A 19351-nucleotide genomic window follows, 5' to 3' on the forward strand; every position below is an offset into this window, starting at 1 on the left:
CTTGAGGCACCAGTCATTTCGAATTTCAAAATAACCGTTGGAGGGAAACGGCTTCCTGTCGCTTTCACTCAGTCAGTGCTCAACGCCTTCGGCCAATAAGAACGTTGCATCTTCTATCTTTATCAGGGATCAGTTGCTTTTGCTCAGGCTGGTCAGAGTGTCTCCACATTTCGGGAAAAGTCTTCCAGACAGCTTTCTGCTTCGTCTGAACATTTCCTTAAGTGGAAATACTTTGTTGACCTGACTTCCTTGTCGCTTGACTCATCAGCTTCGTCTTGAAGCTATTGTGAAGGCTTCTCGATCCTTCTCTCCGCTGGGCTGCGTTTTGTTCAGCTTGTGCCGCATTTTGTTCTGCTTGGGCCGTGTGGCTTTCAACAGTTGACTTAGGCTTGACTTTCTCTTGTGGGCTTTTGGGCCATATGCTTTTAATGTCTTGATTCTTATAAATCCAATTAACTCAACATTGAACAAACACATTAGTATTAACAAATCAAATCACTTAAATTTAATGTGTTAGAATATTTTTATCATGGTGAATTAACTATACTTAAATAATTTTGTCAAATCAAAATAATGTGGAAATGTGTTTCAACATCTTCCATGTCTCCTGCTTGGTGTATCACCCCATGTTGATTGGCTCAAATGCAATTATGACACGCCCTATTTTAGCGAGATTAATTATTGTGGATTCAGGTGTGTTCTCTGTGATGCCAATGGAAGGTTCATTGTCGCCTATTCTTCCCGTCTCCTCGGTCCTCCTAACGCTCTAACAGTCGAGGTTTTAGGCTTTTGTGGAACGTTTAATTTGATCAATAACTTTAATCTCGATCATATTGTCTTCGAATCTGATTCTCAATTTCTAATCCATACCCTTTACATAAATCATTATGCCAATTCTTATGTAGGAGCAGTTTTAGTTGATTGTAGACTTGTGCTAAATTCGTTGCATTTTTTTCTTGTAAATCATATTAAGAGATCAGCGAATGAAATACTCATATTTTAGCACCACCGTCAAAACTTTCTGTCTGGTCCTTAGACTTGGAAGGTTGACCCTCCCCTTGTATTGTTGATCTTCTTCCTCTAGATGTTTAATGAATTTATTCTTTATATAAAAATAGAAAAAAAAAATTCAATCTTCCCTATGCACAGAGAAAGTGGGACACCAGTTTTAGAAACTCATATTCTATTTTCCACATCACAAGAAGATAGTGTGCAACATTTCTGGTTGTACTTATATTGTAGCAACCCCAATTGCCAAGAAAGTTGCGCAGCACTTTAAGGATGTTGGCCGCAATTTGTATTCGCATATTAGGTTCAATCATACAGGATTAACTATTAATTCATTTGATACATTTATTCATGATATAGATACAAATTGTTTAATAATTATATAACACCATACAACTAAACGGGATTAAATTATTAATTCTTTTTATACAAAATATACAACTGATGATGACTGGTGGTGAATTCTTGATCTACGCTCTTCCCTGTGGGGCGCCGTTGGGATCGGCGGGGGAAGCTCCGATGCTAAAGTCAGTAAAGTATTGGAGAATAAACTATAAGCACAAAGTAGGGTTTAGGAGAGCGTGTGTACCTCAATAGCTTGGTTATACTCATATAGTTGTAACTCCGGATAACTAGAAAGTCTCCATTAATACTTCATTAATGGCAGTTACTGATCTTATTTAAGTATGACCGTTAGCTCATTAATGGGTCATTAGTTGCCTTTATTGGGAATCGACTCTGCTGCTCAGGGGGCGTATCGAGGCGATATGGCGGGTCTCCTAAGTATTTGACTATTGATGGCGTACTAAGGAATCTGTCTGATCCGCCATTTTGGTGGCTTACTTGATACGCCATAGCTTTCACGATCCTCCTTACACGCGGTCGTTTGGTTAATTACCCTTCCGGTCCCGTAAATAATATCTGGATGTTATCAACAACATAAATATGTGTATCAATATAAATTTTTCTATGGAAACACTTATATTTTCATTAGATGAACAAACAAATACAATAAGAAAATGATAAGGAATAAAACCTTACAAGATACGCAAATGGACTAAAACGATTACAAAGAGCAAAAAAACATAAAAGAACAAGAAAACATATATACTTCTCGTAAATCCAAATCCGTAGAAAAGTATCTGCAATCCAGTCATTCCGAACATTCGGATCTATGTCATTTCTTTTATTGCAACCATATAGATCCATTGATCCACAAACAAGATAAACCATTTCTGCTTTTGCTAAATTAAAAAAAATATAAACGAAAAAATAATAGAGAGCAAATACAATTCGAACCTAGGGTAGTTCTTCATTTATACTGTTATTGATTTGTTTGGGGGATAACTCGTCATTCTTATGAAAAATAATAAACAGTAAAAGAAGGCAAGTGGTAAGGATGAAAGATGAAAGGAAGATGAAATAATTTTCATTGGTAGTCTGTTAAAGGCCGGTCGGGGAATGAAAAGGAAGAAAAATTATTTTACTGTTTAGTAAATAAAGTTATTATTTAGTATTTATCTCTGTATTATATAAATAATTGTAAATTGTTTTAGAGTTGAATAGTGAAACGCTTTTAGAAGAACCTAAAATTTGTAGTTTTAGGGAAAAAGAAGAGATCCAATAAATTATTTACCCTTAATACTACTATAAAGTACTAAAAAGTTGAGGCAAAAAAAAAATTTGAGAGCAATTAGGTCATTTTAAGGGGAGAAAAAGGACATGATTTCGATCCAATAAATTATTTACCCTTAATCCTGTTATAAAGTACTAAAAAGTTGAGGCAAATAAAAAAAAAACTTAGGGGCAATTAGGTCATTTTAAAGGGAAAAAAAGAATTTGATTCTTCTCCTTCCACATCGGAATGAAATGAATTTAAAAAACACGACAAAATTCCTTCCAAATCGGAGTGAAATGAATTTGAAAAACACGACAAAATTCCTTCCAAATCGGAGTGAAATGAATTTGAAAAACACGACAAAATAAAGAAAGAAATCTAACAACAAGGATCCCACACATCAAACGTCGCGTTTTTATGATAAAAAAAAACGACAAGTGTCGTTTGATGTGTGGAGGTCCTCCAAGGACGCGGTTCTTGCTATAAAACCCCGTTTCGACCTCAACAAACTGTAAAACTCATGTTGTAACTTGTAACTAAATAACCACAACCTTTTTAATATTATAGTGACAATTATAGATCTAATCTTACAAAATCATTACAATACCATTATTTTTTTAATAACCTGTTAATTACTTGTGCACCTTTTTTTCTAAAAGAAGAAGAAGCTACATTCCTATTTCAAGCTACTTATCACTTTTTATTTTGGAAGAATTGAATCCCTCCTTTTCTTTTATCCCTAGGCGTAGACGAGAAATGAAACAAACAAAAATACACATATGCTGGAGCATAATGTTGGTTGCTAACCAGTAACCTACAACTACAATGTATAAAGCAAATAAAATGCATCTGTAATTCGTATATCATGTTTTTCCATCATGCTGGGACAGTCTCTAAGAGTTTGAGGACGGCTTCTCTGGACGGCAGTGCGGGGATTGCACCCCTCTCTGTTACTGTGGCAGCACCACAGGCGTTTGCGAAGAGAAGAGCTTTTCTTAACCGCTTCTCGTCCTGCATTACAACAATAAGTTTAAGTTCCAATTTGGAGCTTCTCTTAATGCCTCTAAGTGATGCAATAACAACATATAAGTACCTTTAGTATAATTGGATCAGATATTAGGCTACTGAGAAACCCACCAACAAAGGCATCACCTGCACCAGTTGTGTCAACAGGTTTCACTTTAACACCGGACACCCGACCCTTGAATTCCTGCAGTAATATATTGATGCCAATGTAATGTGAAATTGATAATATCATAATCCAAAGCAAACATCTAATTAATGAACCAATATCTCCTCACTCAAAGTTTCAAACAGCAATCCAAAACAGTTATGAACCATTATGGACTTAATTTCACATAAGAAGATAAACTTTTATAAGCATACAATCCGAATTCCTCAATCTTCAAGTTCACATCTACATAAATTTTCAGCAGAGGAATTTTTTGTTTTGACAAAAGTTCAGCCATGTGGAAACCGCATTTAAGAATCTGTCTTCTACTGAGATGCTCAACATGAAAACAAAATTGTACAAGCAATAATAGATAAGTTTACCTTGGTGTAATATCGACAGCCCTCTGAGCCTTCGGTTACAATCAAAAGCATAAGATTAGGATGAAAAAGCTTCTTTAAGACCACGTCATCATCATTTGGATCATCACCTCCAGTTAAGAATACGATTTCATCCTCACTTATCTGCCATTTCATAAGAGTATCATAATGAATTCTTATGCATGTTGATGAGTGATCGATAATAGTTTTTCTTTGTGCACATAAAGCCAACATAATAAAGAAAGAGAAAGAAAAAGCACTAGTATAATTGCAATTATGCAACAGTATACAAAACATATACTCTATAAATGCACCTTGATAATATCAGCTTCATCCCATATGCTCATTATGCCTTCCCGAGCAGACTCTGGTGTTGGCCATAATGCCAATCTCAAATTTGGATCATAAGAAAGAATACTACCATATTTTTTGGCGATCCTCATTGCAGCAAGATGAGCTGACCTGCATGGTTCTGCAATCAAACTAATAGAACCGTAGTGGAAGATAGTTGCCTGCAACCGAATATGATTTGGATGTCAAAAAAATATTCAAATACATATACAACTATAAATAGTATACACTTTGTTTCCTAGGGGTGAAGCAGAACTGATACACTACACTTTCTCTTCACGATAAGGAAGAGAAAAACAGACCTTCTTGAGTAGATTCATATCCAGTTCTGACTCATGAAGAAGCATGTCAGCACTAGGATGTCTGAAAAATAAGAATTCACGTTCACCATCAGTTCTGAGAGTAACAAATGCTAGTGCAGTCCTTGCATTGTGATCATATCGGACACCAGAATTATCAACGTTGTTTTGCTTCAAAACGTCAGCCAACATATACCCAAAATCATCTTCACCTACCTGAGATACAAATGGCAAAGAATTGGAAATAGAACCTAAACGAGAAGCAAGAGATCACCATTTAAAAAACGAGAACTCAAACACTATGGATTATTAAAGTATACCATTTATGATACAAGTTACAACCTCAGCAATCAAAACAACAGAAAACAAAAGGTAATTTCCACCTTTTTTGACACAAAATCAATTACCTTGCCTATAAAAGCTGATGAACCACCTAATCTCGAAATGCAAACAGCTACATTAGCGGGAGCTCCCCCAGGAGCCTTCTTGAAAGCAGGTGCTTCAGCAAGTGAAATTCCAGCAACTGTTGGCACGAAATCAATCAACATTTCCCCAAAGCAAACAACTAGCGAGTTCCTTTCACGAGATCCATTTGTAATTGAGGCATGGTCGCTAGGATTACCTACGCACATCAGCAATTGCTTTACATTCGCACAAACATAAGGATTACCAATTTCAAATTAGATTATAAGGTTTCTTAAATTTAAGATCAATGATTCGATCAACACAAGTAGAACGATACTTTAATCTATATATATCTTCAAGATCAGTAAAAGCAGTGATGTTTAGAAAACAAGAAACAAAATTTACAATGTAACTTGTTTCCAAATCACTTCATATCTAGTGTAATGCAGATAAAAACTAGAGACCCAATCATTATGAAATGTCCAACAATATAGAAACTCCAACAACCATTTGAATATGTCCTTCAAACACCAGAGAAAAAAAATATAATCACAAATCTAATTTTGATGAAAAAGTATAGAGTAACATCAAATATGGATCGAAACGAAGAACAAAGCAGAAAGATTTGAGTAAAGATCTAGTAGAATGAACCCAAGAAATTACTTCAAAAATCAGCAAATATGAAAGACACCGCAATCTTGGAGCATTAAACAACTCAAACCCTGATATCAGTTGACCATTGGAGCAGAAATAATTGAGAATCACAAAACTAATTAAAAAATGGAAATGAGAATTGAGAAAAAGTCATACATGGATTATGATTGTGAGCCATTGAAGCGCCAAAGCCGTGGAAATTAACAGAAAGGAAGTGTATTGGAGCAAGAAGCAAAGCGGGAGAGAAAGAGGGAAAACGAAAGATATTTGGAGTCGGTCGGTGAGATGTGACGGTGAAGAGAAGATGCAGAGGAAGCAGGAGGTGGTTGTATTGTAAGTATAGAGTATTATATTAGAATACCTTTTGCGGAATCTTCAATGTTCATACCTTTTTTATTTTTAATCTTTTTGACCCTTTCCTTTTATTTCACCCGCCATCCACAGTGCAGACACTACCAAAAAAACATGTCAAACAAAAGCCCTTTTGTTCGCAGTAAAATCTACGTTAATTCCGCAGATAAACCTCAAATCAATTTTTCTTTTGAGTGAACCTCAAATCAATTTGATTAATACTTTTATATTTTAAAATATAAAATTTTACGTAAAACCTCTATATAAGAATGACCATGTTTGGTAAAGAGCGTTTTTGGATAAAAATAGCGGTTTTGACCAATTTTAGAGGTTTGACAACTGAAACCGCTGATTGGAGTGTTTGGTGGAGAGAGGTTTGGGAGAGAGTTTTGGGATGAAAACGCTAATTTAGAAAAAGCTCTTAAAATGAGCTTTTTCAATTAGCGTTTTGGAATATTAAAATTAATGGACTTCTTTAACCCTAATAGATAGACTCCTTCTTCTCATGCGCCAAAATTAATGCCCTTATTCGTCTTTTTTGCACAAACCACTATTATCAATCAGCTAATTTTTACCAAACAGGTCTATACAAACAGCTAGTCAAATCAGCTAATGTAAACAGCTAACAGCTAATGTAATCAGCTAATTCCCAAACAGGACCAATATATTTGGGATCAGACTATTTGTATAACAATTGAGAGGTTATTAACTTATTACTAAATAGAGTTTGGTAATAGAGGTTATTACCAAGTAGTGGCCGAGTTTTTTATAATAAAATAAATGTTATTTTTATATAAAGTATTCCTATATAGAGGTTTTACTGTATATTAAATGTACAACCTACTTACTCTTTTTTTTATATAATAAGGAAGGCAAAGCCTTAAAACAAACAAAAAAAAAAATAACTATACCCTGCTCTTTTAGTCGATCGCCCTAGTCGATCATCAAAAGTAGTCTGGAGGCCTACAAGAGGCACATCACACTTATGATAACCCATCGAACACTTTCTTGCGAATTTTGTCATCCAGTCAGCAGTCTGGTTTCCTTCACGATATATGTGACTGATACGTACTTCCTCTAAAAAAAACTATTGTTTCTGTATAAAAAAAAGTTAAATTTATAAACCTAACCAATCACTAAATTTGACGTTGTTTGGAGTAAATAGATAAACATAGTAATCTGGGAATGCAGAATAGTGATCCGGGGCTCCGTCGGGGAGGTCTTGCTTTCTCGTGGATCGGTCCTGCACGGGGATCGGTCCCTGCGGACACTCCGAAGATTAAGACAGTTAGTTATTCTTAGAGAGCTTTTTAATCTAGTGTGAATGAAGTAGAGAGGTTCTGAGTTACCCGATCCGTGCTTCTTCCTTTAATGGCCTATTTATATCGGACAGACTTGGGCCTGGGGGCCCTCTGCCGCCCTGGGCCATCTGCTTCTCGGACGTTGATGGGCCTCTTGGGCCTTAAGGTGATAATCCGAATCAAGTGGTCCTCTCCGGCGATGTCAGCCGAGCATTTCATGCGAGGAGATATTAGTTTGAAAGGATTTTATTCCTCTTTTAACAAGTGGTAGACAGCTGGACGTAAAGGTGCCCGATTTCCCCGTTTGAGACCGTTCAGAAACTTTGCATGCGTTGTGGATATCAGTGCATAATTTATTGCCCCTTCATTAAATGCCTCTACATGCGCCGTAAAAGACACCTTGGACACCGTGCTCTACCGGCGCCTCCGTTTTTGGCTGGCTATAAAATGCAGGGGTAAACCCTCTTTTTCGGTTTACTTTGCCAGAATCTTTTCCCTCTTTGCTTTTGTACCGTCTCGTGCTACTTTTGAAGTCGTTGTTTCCTGCCGATCGCTCCGTCGGTGTTGCCGTTTTAGTCGCGCTTGCTGGGTACCGGACATATTAGCTGACGGAGCTTTGCTGAACCTTCCTTACGACACTAGTCGTAACCGTTGCGAGGTCAGTCGTACCTCTAATTTCTCCTTTCTTTCGCTCTTTTCTTTAGTTGTTTTATTCTGGGGAGGGGGAGTATGTCAGAGGGTTCTTCACGGGGAGCCCTAAGAAGATTGCCGCCAGTCACATCGGGTGATTTTACGATGCGCGACGCTTCACGAACTCGGGCCGTAAAACAAAAAAGGCGAGCGAACGCGGGAGAGGAGAGTGCTTCTACGGAGACAAAGAGGAAGAAAATCCTAGAGCGTGCGCCGCCTAGTGTCGAGCGGCCGCTAGGGGGGAGTTGCCGCCGGAGTTCTTGAGGTAGTGGTGGTGGTACCAGAGGGCTTGATTACCGAAGAGCGTCCCCTGGCTTTGATTTACGAGGAAATGCACCAGAGGGTATGGACTCGTGTCGCGGGGGTCACTAATATTGATGGTCGGCGATTTGAGGGAGTGGAGCGGCCAAAAAGGCCGGAATCTTTTTCGGTCGAGGATGCGCATAGTATTATTATTGCCGGGGATTTGGCCGCTATTTCTGCGATGTATCGATTGGGGAAGCCCTACGAGTTAGTCGCGCTTGGGGAAGATATCCGTGCTCATCATGCGGGTGGCGCGAACGAGCTTATCGTTTATGAGGAGCAGCTTGAATCGGGGATGCGTTTGCCCCTACTTCCCTTTTTCGTGGAGGTTCTAAAGGAATATGACTTGTGCCCTGGTCAGATCCATCCGAACGGGTGAAGGATGATGGTGGCCTTCTACTCGCTATGTCGGTCGGCTGGATATCGGGAAACTGGGTTGGTATTCCGCGAGTTCTTTCGGCCGAATAAGGGGCCCCGATCTCAACACGTTACCTTCTCGCACCAAAAGTTCAAGGTGATTGGCGGGTTGAAGGATAAAGTTCATGAGTATAGGCACCGTTACTTTTTAGTGCGAAAGCTGGATGGCGATTTTCCTTTTCGAGTAGTGTGGAACGAGGAGCCCATGGATCCCAGCCGTTGGCTAAAGACTCGAGAAAAGTTGCCTTTTGAGGAGCAGCTTGTGTCATACTTAAAGGGGCTTCCGATAGATAAAGATCGTAAGCAAGACGTCGACGAGCTTGTGCGTCACTTTCTAACCGTCGGGTACTATATTTGGAACCAATGGCGAATGGCTCAGATATCCGGATGGACAGCAGCGGATTTTGAGAAGTGGAAACGTGGGTACAATTTCAAAGCCGGAGAGTTGGCGGAACTAGAAGCGATTTCCGTGAACGTCGTTGTTGTAGGTGAGGGATCGGGGTTGTAGGTTTTGTTCATTTCTTTCAATGTGTTGTTACTATGTGATCTATGTGGTCTAAATGTTCCGTTCTTTCTTATCGTGCAGGTCCAGGAGATCCCCGTGTCAGCATGGACTTTGATCCAAACGAATTTGGTGTTGGCCTCGACACTGCGGAGGAAGCTTTTGCTGTTGCTTCCGGATCCCTGACTTCGTTTTCTTCGCTCGAAGATACGAACCAGGTGGTTCAGAGCATGGGGGTGTGCTCTCGGTGCATGAGGACCTCGAGGTTGCTGGAGACATTCCGCAAGGGATGCCCGTGGAGGAGCAGGAGGCCGAGCAAACTGCTGAGGTGATGGCTGTGGAAGAGGAGCAGGTTGAGAAACAACTTCAAAGGCCCTTACCCAGAAATGTAAGAAAGACAAGGGTAAGGCCGTTGCTGGGATGGAGAGCGACCAAGTTCGTGCTGGAGATGATATTGGTGGAGAAACCGACAGCTCTAAGCGAGCGTGCACCGAGGGTGGTTCCGATCTCGGAGCAGGGATGATGGATCGTGTAGGCGATCATCCGGAAATGATGAAGAGAATGGACGTCAAGATTGCCAAGTTCCGCGAGTATGTTATGGGCTTGTCGGTCCATTCGAATATGGCGACATCTGAACTAGCTCGGGCGATGGCTCGCGTAGCTAAGGTCCCCGGGGAAGTTGTCCGAATGGACGGTGTGTCCAAAATGAACCTTGGCGTGGAGACCCTATCAGCGCTTGGAGTGGTAAGCTCTCTTGATTTGCTCGCCTAAATTTGTTTCTAAACACTGTGCACTGAGTTATGCTATTTTAATGCAGGCTATTCAAAATGCTAACACTGTCTTTGACATGTGTGTTAATGACGAGAACCTGTTTCGGGATATGGAGCAAAGCCTGCGGAACGCGGTGAAGGATCTGGAAACGGCGAATGGGAAAGTGGCCGTCGCTAGGGAGCTGTTGGAGCGTCGAGAGGGCGAGATTGCCGTGCTGGCCGAGGAGCTAAAGGTTGAGACAGGAGGTAGGATGGAGCTGGCAAAAAAATTGAAACTTGATGTGGAGAAAATTCGTTCTTATAAAGTTATGCTCAAGTTCGCCACCCTATGGACTCGCCGAATGAAGGAGAAAAGTGACGAGAGAGCTAAGCAAGCCACCGCGATGGCCGAGGAGAACGAGAATCTGAGGTGAGAGCTTGAAGCTGCTCGGAAGGAGGCTAGCGAGCTGCGTGCTCTTGCGGGTCAGCGTGAGGAGAAGCTGATCAAAATGGATAGGATGATGCTGATCGCGGCTGCTCACTCCGCCGGGTATGATGTGCCTCCAGAGGTTATATTTTCTCCAAATGTGTACGATAAGGCGGCCCAGGCGAAAGCCGTAGAGTTCTGCGATCGATTCAAGAAGAAGTGATTGAGACTATTATCCAATGTTTTTGTTTTTCAAAAGTGTAATAATTTATGTACGGTTGGTATCTTTGTGGATCTTTTTGCAGTTTAACGTGATCATCATTCTGCATTCTGATTTGATTTGAGCTTGCATGATGTGTTTTTCAAGTCTTGTCCTGTTTTGCTATAAATAGGAGTCGATTTTTTGCTTGTGGCTTTTGTGCATGTGGTGCTCCTACTTCAAGCACTCAAATTTCTAGTTGCCCCTTTTTTTTTACTTCTAGCTTCGTTGTGATGTCACTTCGGGATGTCGTAGATTCTGCTAAGGTGCTCGAAGTTCAGAAGGCTATATCGACGATGCCTCATCCCTATGTGTATTGTCCCCCGAGGGATGATCACGAGCTGGACAAGAAAGTGCAATATGCCTATCCTGTATGGATGAACCGGAGTCTTTCACGGAGAAGTCGAAACGGGGAGAGTGAGAGTTCCGCACCCTATACCGGATCCGCGACAGACTCATGCGAAGTTGTTATCAGCGCCTTTTCTTCAACTAAGAAGAAAGTTTGGTCGCAGGATGGGATCGGGTTCTTGAACCCTGATGAATCAGTGGTGCCTGTGACAAATCCACATCCTGCCTGGGTTAGGCGGCTATGGGCCGATGAACTAGACAGGGTTATGAACCTTCCTCTTGTGCTGGAGAACCGTCGTCCTAGGCGTCATGCTTCGCCGAGCCGTCCCCATGGGGCGACGTTCGTCGATCCGTTGAAACCTCACAGCGTAGTTTTTCTTAAATTCTCGAGACAGGGATTTCTGGGGCCTATATCGGCCGATCCGGCACACCGAGTGACTCATGTGGGGAAAGCGTGTTGTACCATAGGTAGAACGGGCACAACACCGACGAATGCATTGATTGGCGAGCAGTGCACCAAGCCCTTATGGATGCGGAGGTTATCCCAAACCCTGACAGTGTCCATGTTATTCTCGAGTGACTGTGATGTATTTGATCTGTAGTTTTCTGTGTTTTGGCCGTGGTTGGGGCCTTTCTTCTATTATGAACTTGTGGAATGCTTCGCTTGTTATAAAATATAAGTCTATGCAGTTTTGCTTGTTGGTGTATACCCTGAAAGTTCTTCTTTAGTGAACGTTTAAAAAGTTTGTCTGGTGCCGCTTAACGGAGCACGAATCGAAGTCCTTATTCATGATAATGTGGTTATAATACGAAATTGTTTTGGTGGCCGAGAGACCACCAGAGTTGCTCGACTATCCTTGCGGATAGCATTTTGATGTTCTTATAGTGGGGAACGTAATGCGGTGTTGGCTTTTGAGCCATCGATAACAATATGGGATTGTTGGTCGATTACGAAGGCGATCGAGATGCTCGATAAGCCCGTTGGATAGCATATAGATGCTCATATAGCGGAAAGCGCAATGTTGTGCCCGCTTTTGAGCAATCGAAAATAATATGGGATTGTTGGTCGATTACGAAGGTGATTGAGATGCTCGATAAGTCCTTCGGATAGCATTTTAATGCTCTTTGTAGCGGGGAACGCAATGTGGTGTCGACTTTTGAGCCATCGATAACAATATGGGATTGTTGGTCGATTACGAAGGCGATCGAGATGCTCGATAAGCCCGTTGGATAACGTATAAATGCTCCTGTAGCGGAAAGCGCAACGTTGTGCCCGCTTTTGAGCAATCAAAAACAATATGGGATTGTTGGTCGATTACGAAGGCGATAGAGATGCTCGATAAGTCCTTCGGATAGCATATAGATGCTCTTTGTAGCGGAAAACGCATTGTTGTGCCCGCTTTTGAGCAATCGAAAACAATATGGTATTGTTGGGCGATTGCGAAGGCGATCGAGATGTTCGATAAGCCTTCGGTTAGCAAATTGATGCTTTAGTGCAGCGAGGGCCAAAACAGGGAGTTCGCTTTCGATTCTCGTCCAGGTGAGGTTTTTCAACAAAATACAAAGAAAAGAACGAGAAACTTTTATTGATGATTTTCCTTACAAGCTATTGATAATACTTATTCAATGTCTGGATATTCCAGCTATTGTCGTAGACCAAACCGTCTAAAGAGGCGATCTTGTAAGCTCCATTGTGGAAAATGGTGTCGACCTTGTATGGTCCTTCCCATGATTGGCCGAGCTTGCCCTGAGCCAATGGGGACTGTGCAGCTGCGGCGTCTCTGAGCACAAGGTCCCCGACTTGAAAAGTGCAGGGATGAACTCTCCTATCGTGATAACGCGCTATGTTCTGTTTATGGGCCGTGATGTGCAATAGAGCATTAAGGCGCTCCTCCTCTAGTCGGTCACTAGCTTCCGCGAGTTCCACACTATTGTCGGCCTCTTCGAAACTGGTCTGTCGGGGGGAGCGAAGGATGATTTCAGACGGTGTCATTGCTTCTGCTCCGTAAGCGAGGAAAAAAGGAGTGCGTCCTGTTCCCGAGTGAGGGGTAGTGTGGTATGACCATAATATTGCCGCAATGTGGCCGGGCCATGCCCTGCCTTGGTCGGAGAGGCGCGTTTTGATTCCTCGCAGGAGCGTCCGGTTGCTTACCTCAGTGAGGCCGTTGCTTTGAGGGTGCGCGACCGAGGTGTATCACCCTTTGATGCCCCATTCCGCGCAGAAATTGCGGAACTGACCGCAGTCGAACTGCCTCCCATTATCCGTGATGAAGGAGTGAGGGACCCCGAATCGGTATATGATTGCTCGTTTGAGTTAACCGATCACGTTATCTGCTGTTATCTTGGCAATTACTTTAGCCTCAATCCACTTGGTAAAATGATCGACTGCCACTACAACGAAGCGCTTTTGAGCCAAAGCCATCGGGAAAGGGCCGAGTAGGTCAATCCCCCACACCGCGAATGGCCAAGGTGTGATAATGCCCTTGAATAGAGCCACCGGGGCGTGATGAGTGTTGGCGTGTAGCTGACACGCCTGACAACTGCGAACTAGACGTGTCGCATCGGAATCCATGGTCTGCCAGTAGAGCCCCTGGAGCCGGGCCTTCTTCGTAATTGTTCGGGCGCCCTGATGTGAGCTACAGACGCCCTGGTGAATTTCTTTTAGATAGTGATCGCCCTCCTCCTCGGATATACAGCTCAACCAAGGATGCGTGGCGGATTTCCGATAAAGTAAGTCATCATGCAATGCATAACGCCAAGAACGTCGGACAACGAGGGACACCTGTGTCCGATCTGCGGGGAGTGTTCCATCCTGAAGATATCTGATAATTGGACTTCTCCATCCCCCTGCCGCGACGTCAGCTGGATCGATCTGTAGCGAGCTTTCTACGCGAATGGCCGGGGCCCCGGCGACCTCGATGAGGGTGTTCGGGTCATTAGTCTGTTCGCCCACTGCAAGAGCGACGATAGCGTCCGCTTCCTCATTCTCCTCTCGCGGTACCAGTATGAGGTCGAGGGTTATTCCTTTCGTTTTGAGGTCGTTGATCAAGGATGTGGTGAGGGCTAAGTATTGGCACATCGTCAGATCTTTCGCCTTGTAGGTGCCGCTCACGTGGCTAACAACGAGCTTTGAGTCCGAGTATATCGTCAGCTGTCCGTTCACTATGGTTTTCGACAATCTAAGAGCTGCGATCAAGGCCTCATATGAAGGAAATTAGGGCTAAGGTATAGCAGCGGAAATATAAAAATTTTAGCATATTTCCTTTTAACCATAGGATCCGTTAATCGTTATTTCATATAAAGAGGGATAAGAAGGAATACCTTTCGATGAACAATCTACCGTTGTTAAAGAAGCGCCCACAATTCTTCTCCGAGGTTCCAACCGCAAAGTAGAATACGGTGAGGTTAAGATAAAATCAACCCTTATGAGATGCAACCAAAATAGATTGCCTCTAATTAACCAACACAAGATCAAGGAGAAAGAGGGATGAATAAGATTAATCAATCGATGGAATGCCGTATGAATTCTTGTCCACGAACTTGGGGAATAGAATTCTTTTCTCTCTCTCTCTAAACAATTTCGAAAATCACAAGTGGGGAGGCTTAGGGCTTGGTCGAAATTCACTATAGGGAGGGGTATATATATTAGCTTGTATCTAAACCCTAGTTAGATAGGAATAGGTTACTTAATAGGAATCCAATTCGGAAAAGGATTCCTAATTATTATCTCACTATATATCTAATATATTTAGGATAATAATAAATAACCTAATTGGATAATAATAGGAGAATATTAATCTAATTAAAACTCCTAATTAAATTATCTTTTAATTAATTTAATTCATAATCCTAATCAAATTAGGATTAATGGAATAAAATCAATCCCTTACTAATACATACAAATTTCGCCCCCCTCCTTGTATTTGGGCCTTACTGGGCTCAATTGGGCTTCCATCTATTAATCATATCCATCTCTCTTTTGGTTCCAAGTCTTATGTGTGATCCATTAGGTCCTTACTACTTCTGGCCGTATGCAACCTATTAAATTAATTTCTTCAAGAATTATATTTAATCCCTTGCATAACGGAATGATGTACAGAGTATGTTATTGGCAAGTCTGTAATCATTCCCCCAGAGTCCGTTAAGAAGACAGGTTGATTCTGTCGTTAACTCTTCCGTATTAGTTACGGTATAATACGATCCTTTATCAACTACATCCTTGAACTGAATCTTATGACTATGGGTAATATCAAGTCACATATAGCGAGATGTTCGTTTTACTTGTTATTGGCTGAGTCAACTCAAAAAGATAGGTTAAGTGAAATCTGTATTTCTACTCTTAAGCTATCACCTTGCAAGGGTTTAGAGTCAAGTCTTCCACAAGCGATCCTTGGATATATCTCCCATTAATCGGGAGTGATAAATGCTCAATCCAATGTATAGCTACCCTGAAATTACTTCCTATGACACCCAACCTTTGCAGTTCACACCCCAGAGTCATCTCTATTAAGGATCGTGGGACCACAGGATCAAAGTCTCACATTCAGTAATTAAGGATGACCAATTAACATTCATTTGAGTCTGAGGATTAGTTATACCTATTAATACCAATGAGATGAACAGTTGACAAGGATGAATCTACCCATCCTGTTATCTCAAATCGGATCCCCAATCCTAATGAACAACGTTTCATCGGATCTATGTAACTGTCCAGATATCTGTATATATGAAGCTTGTGAGATCAGCTTTCTGTCGGACAGAAGATATTGTTACATACAAGTCTCAACAGTGATATATCAATCCTAAACATATCACTCGACTTGGGGTGATTTTAAGTTTATTAGTTTATTATAAAGTTTTGTCTCACTTCATTCTTGTATGAACACTTTATAATCACTTTAAACAAACTTACGGATTTCCTTTTATTAGACTTTATTTAGTGCTTAAAAGGGATTGCCTTTATATAGTTATAAAACATATATCTCATTAAAACAAATGATATAAAGAACAATTCATTTACAATGAGTTTGTATCCTGCAACAATTGACTATAGGACACAAAACCCCAACATACTCCCACTTGGACTAAAGCCAATTGTTTCTAAAACTTATCCTAGTAGAAGTTAAATGACGATCATGTACTTTCTGGGTTAAAGGCTTTGTCAACGGATCTGCAACGTTGTCCTCTGTAGGTACTCTTTCTATTCTCACATCTCCTCTAGCCACAATCTCTCTTATGATGTGGTATCGCTTTAGGTAGTGCTTGGATGCATTATGAGACCGTGGTTCCTTTGCTTGCGCAATGACTCCATTGTTATCACAGTACAGAGTAATGGGATTGACAATGTCAGGCACCACACCTAGTTCTGTAATGAACTTTCTAATCCAAACTGCTTCCTTTGCTGCTTCCGCAGCAGCGATGTACTCTGACTCGGTCGTAGAGAAAGCTACGCTTCCCTGCTTGGAACTTTTCCAACTAACCTAGCCCCCATTTAGGATAAACAGGTATCCTGATTGGGATTTAAAATCATTCTCATCTGTGAGATGACTAGCGTCTGAAAATCCTTGTATTTTCAGATCTCCTTCTCCGTACACTAGAAACATATCTTTAGTTCTTCTCAAGTACTTAAGAATGTTTTTGACGGCAATCCAATGCTCGTCTCCCGGATTCCCTTGGTAACGACTCGTTACAGATAACGCGAACGCTACGTCGGGTCTAGTGCATAGCATAACATACATAATCGAACTGATTGCGCTGGCGTACGGGACTACAGCCATGCGTCGTTTGTCATCATCAGTTTTAGGACATTGATGATTGTTTAACTTTACTCCATGTACCATGGGTAAGTTACCTCGTTTCGATTCAAGCATGCTAAACTGATTTAGCACCTTTTCAATGTATGTAGCCTGTGAAAGACCAAGCAGTCTACGTGATCTATCCCTGTAGATCTTTATACCAAGTATATAGGCTGCTTCACCGAGGTCTTTCATTGAGAAGTTACCGGATAACCATATTTTCACTGACTGTAATAGAGCAATGTCATTTCCCATTAACAGTATATCATCCACATATAGTATGAGAAATGCTATAGAGCTCCCACTTGCTTTCTTGTAAATGCAAGCTTCTTCGCAATTTTGTTCGAAACCAAATTGTTTTATGGTTTCGTCAAAACGCTTGTTCCAGCTTCTAGATGCTTGCTTGAGTCCATAAATGGATCTCTGAAGTTTGCAAACTTTATTTGCATCCTTTGATATGAAACCTTCAGGTTGCATCATGTATACATCCTCAAGCAGGTTTCCGTTTAGGAAAGCTGTTTTCACATCCATTTGCCAAATCTCATAATCAAAATGAGCGGCAATTGCAAGCATGATTCTGATTGATTTGGACATAGCAACGGGAGAGAAGGTTTCGTCATAATCAACACCTTGTTTTTGACGATATCCTTTCGCTACCAACCTAGCCTTGTAGGTGCTAACCTTTCCATCCATGTCAGTCTTCTTTTTGAAGATCCATCTGCACCCAATGGGTTTTATCCCTTCGGGTGGATCAACCAAAGTCCAAACTTGGTTAGTATACATGGAATCCATTTCAGAATCCATGGCCTCAAGCCATGCTTTAGAATCTGGACTAGTAAGAGCCTCTTCGTAGTTTTCGGGTTCGTCGTCTAATACGGGAACCTCGTCATCATCTCCCACTAGAAAACCATATCTAACTGGGAGTTCACGAACTCTTCGTGATCTACGAATAGGTGCCACTGGAGTCTCATCTAATGGGACTTCTTCGGGTATCTCGACCGCCTCCGTTGTTTCAGTCGGTGTTTCTTCCTCTTGAACTTCATCGAGTTCAATCACGCTTCCCTTTTGTGTTTCTTCGAGAAACTCTTTCTCTAAGAAGGTTGCGTGTTTGGATACGATCACTTTCTGATCATCTGGATGATAGAAGTAATATCCCATAGTTTCCTTAGGGTATCCAATGAAGAAACATTTATCAGATTTAGAATCTAATTTGTCGGACGCAACGCGTTTGACATATGCTGAACAACCCCATACTCTCATGAAAGAGAACACGGGTTTCCTACCAACGAACAATTCATATGGCGTGGAACTAGCGGATTTAGTTGGTACTCGATTTAGGGTGAAGAGGGCAGTTTCTAAGGCATAGCCCTAGAACGTCTTTGGAAGTAAGGCCATGCTCATCATGGATCGTACCATATCTAATAGGGTACGGTTTCTCCTCTCGGATACACCATTGTGTTGTGGCATATAGGGAGGTGTCCATTGTGAGCATATCCCACATTCAGTTAGATAATTCAGAAAATCATCAGAAAGATATTCGCCACCTCGATCAGATCGAAGTGTTTTTATTTTCTTTCCTAATTGATTTTCCACTTCATTCTTGAAGCATTTGAACTTGTCAAAAGCTTCTGATTTGTGCCTCATCAAGTAGATATAACCATAGCGAGTATGGTCATCTATGAAGCTAATGAAGTATCTGAATCCTCCTCTTGCTTGGACTGACATAGGACCACATACATCTGAATGAATGAGTCCTAGAGTGTCTGATACACGCTCACCTTTATTGCTAAAGGGTGTTTTTGTCATTTTACCTTTTAAACATGATTCGCATGTTTCCAATGATTCAGAATCGATTGGATCTATAAGCCCATCTGAATGTAGCTTTAGCATGCGTCTCTTGTTTATATGGCCTAAACGACAATGCCACAAGTAAGTTGAATTATCTAGCTTATGTCTTTTGGTATCAATTGCGAAAACAGAAATCAACACATAAATCCCATTTTGTGATATTCCTGAGAAATAGAAAATCGAATCTCTATAAAAATTGCAATGTTTGTTCTTTATAGAACATACCATATGTTGGAGTACCGGCTTTTCCCTTCTGGAGGGTAGCTCGGTACAAAGAACAATTTCTCTTCCAATGCCCCACGTCACCACAATAGTGGCACTTTCTTTTGGGCTTCTTCACTTCCTTTCCCTTAACTTTAGTGGGCATGGCTTTCTTACCTTTCTTGGGATGTTTAGGATTGGGAGAATTCCCTTTCCTCTTCTTTGATCCCTCTATGACAAGAGCCGGTATAGCCTTGTCTTTCTGAATATTGGG

The 19351-nt window shown here is 41.2% G+C and overlaps 1 protein-coding gene across 2 annotated transcripts; it reads right to left on the bottom strand.

Annotated features, from left to right (window-relative positions):
* Nucleotides 1–3163: 3163 nt before the first annotated feature.
* LOC136226208 (probable fructokinase-7) lies at nucleotides 3164–6242 on the bottom strand. 2 transcript variants are annotated; one of them, XM_066014558.1, is made up of 7 exons: nucleotides 6043–6242; nucleotides 5235–5449; nucleotides 4831–5043; nucleotides 4492–4689; nucleotides 4181–4321; nucleotides 3720–3836; nucleotides 3164–3637 (listed from the first exon to the last, which is right to left on the bottom strand). In XM_066014558.1, the coding sequence occupies exons 1-7, from the start codon at nucleotides 6062–6064 to the stop codon at nucleotides 3503–3505; spliced, it is 1041 nt and encodes a 346-aa protein (XP_065870630.1). In that variant the 5' UTR covers nucleotides 6065–6242; the 3' UTR covers nucleotides 3164–3502. The 2 variants fall into 2 exon arrangements, with proteins under 2 accessions (XP_065870630.1, XP_065870638.1); XM_066014566.1 differs by lacking the exon at nucleotides 6043–6242 and adding an exon at nucleotides 5896–6023.
* Nucleotides 6243–19351: the final 13109 nt, after the last annotated feature.

The sequence above is a fragment of the Euphorbia lathyris genome, chromosome 1 (genome assembly GCF_963576675.1).
Source record: "Euphorbia lathyris chromosome 1, ddEupLath1.1, whole genome shotgun sequence".
Lineage (NCBI taxonomy): Eukaryota > Viridiplantae > Streptophyta > Magnoliopsida > Malpighiales > Euphorbiaceae > Euphorbia > Euphorbia lathyris.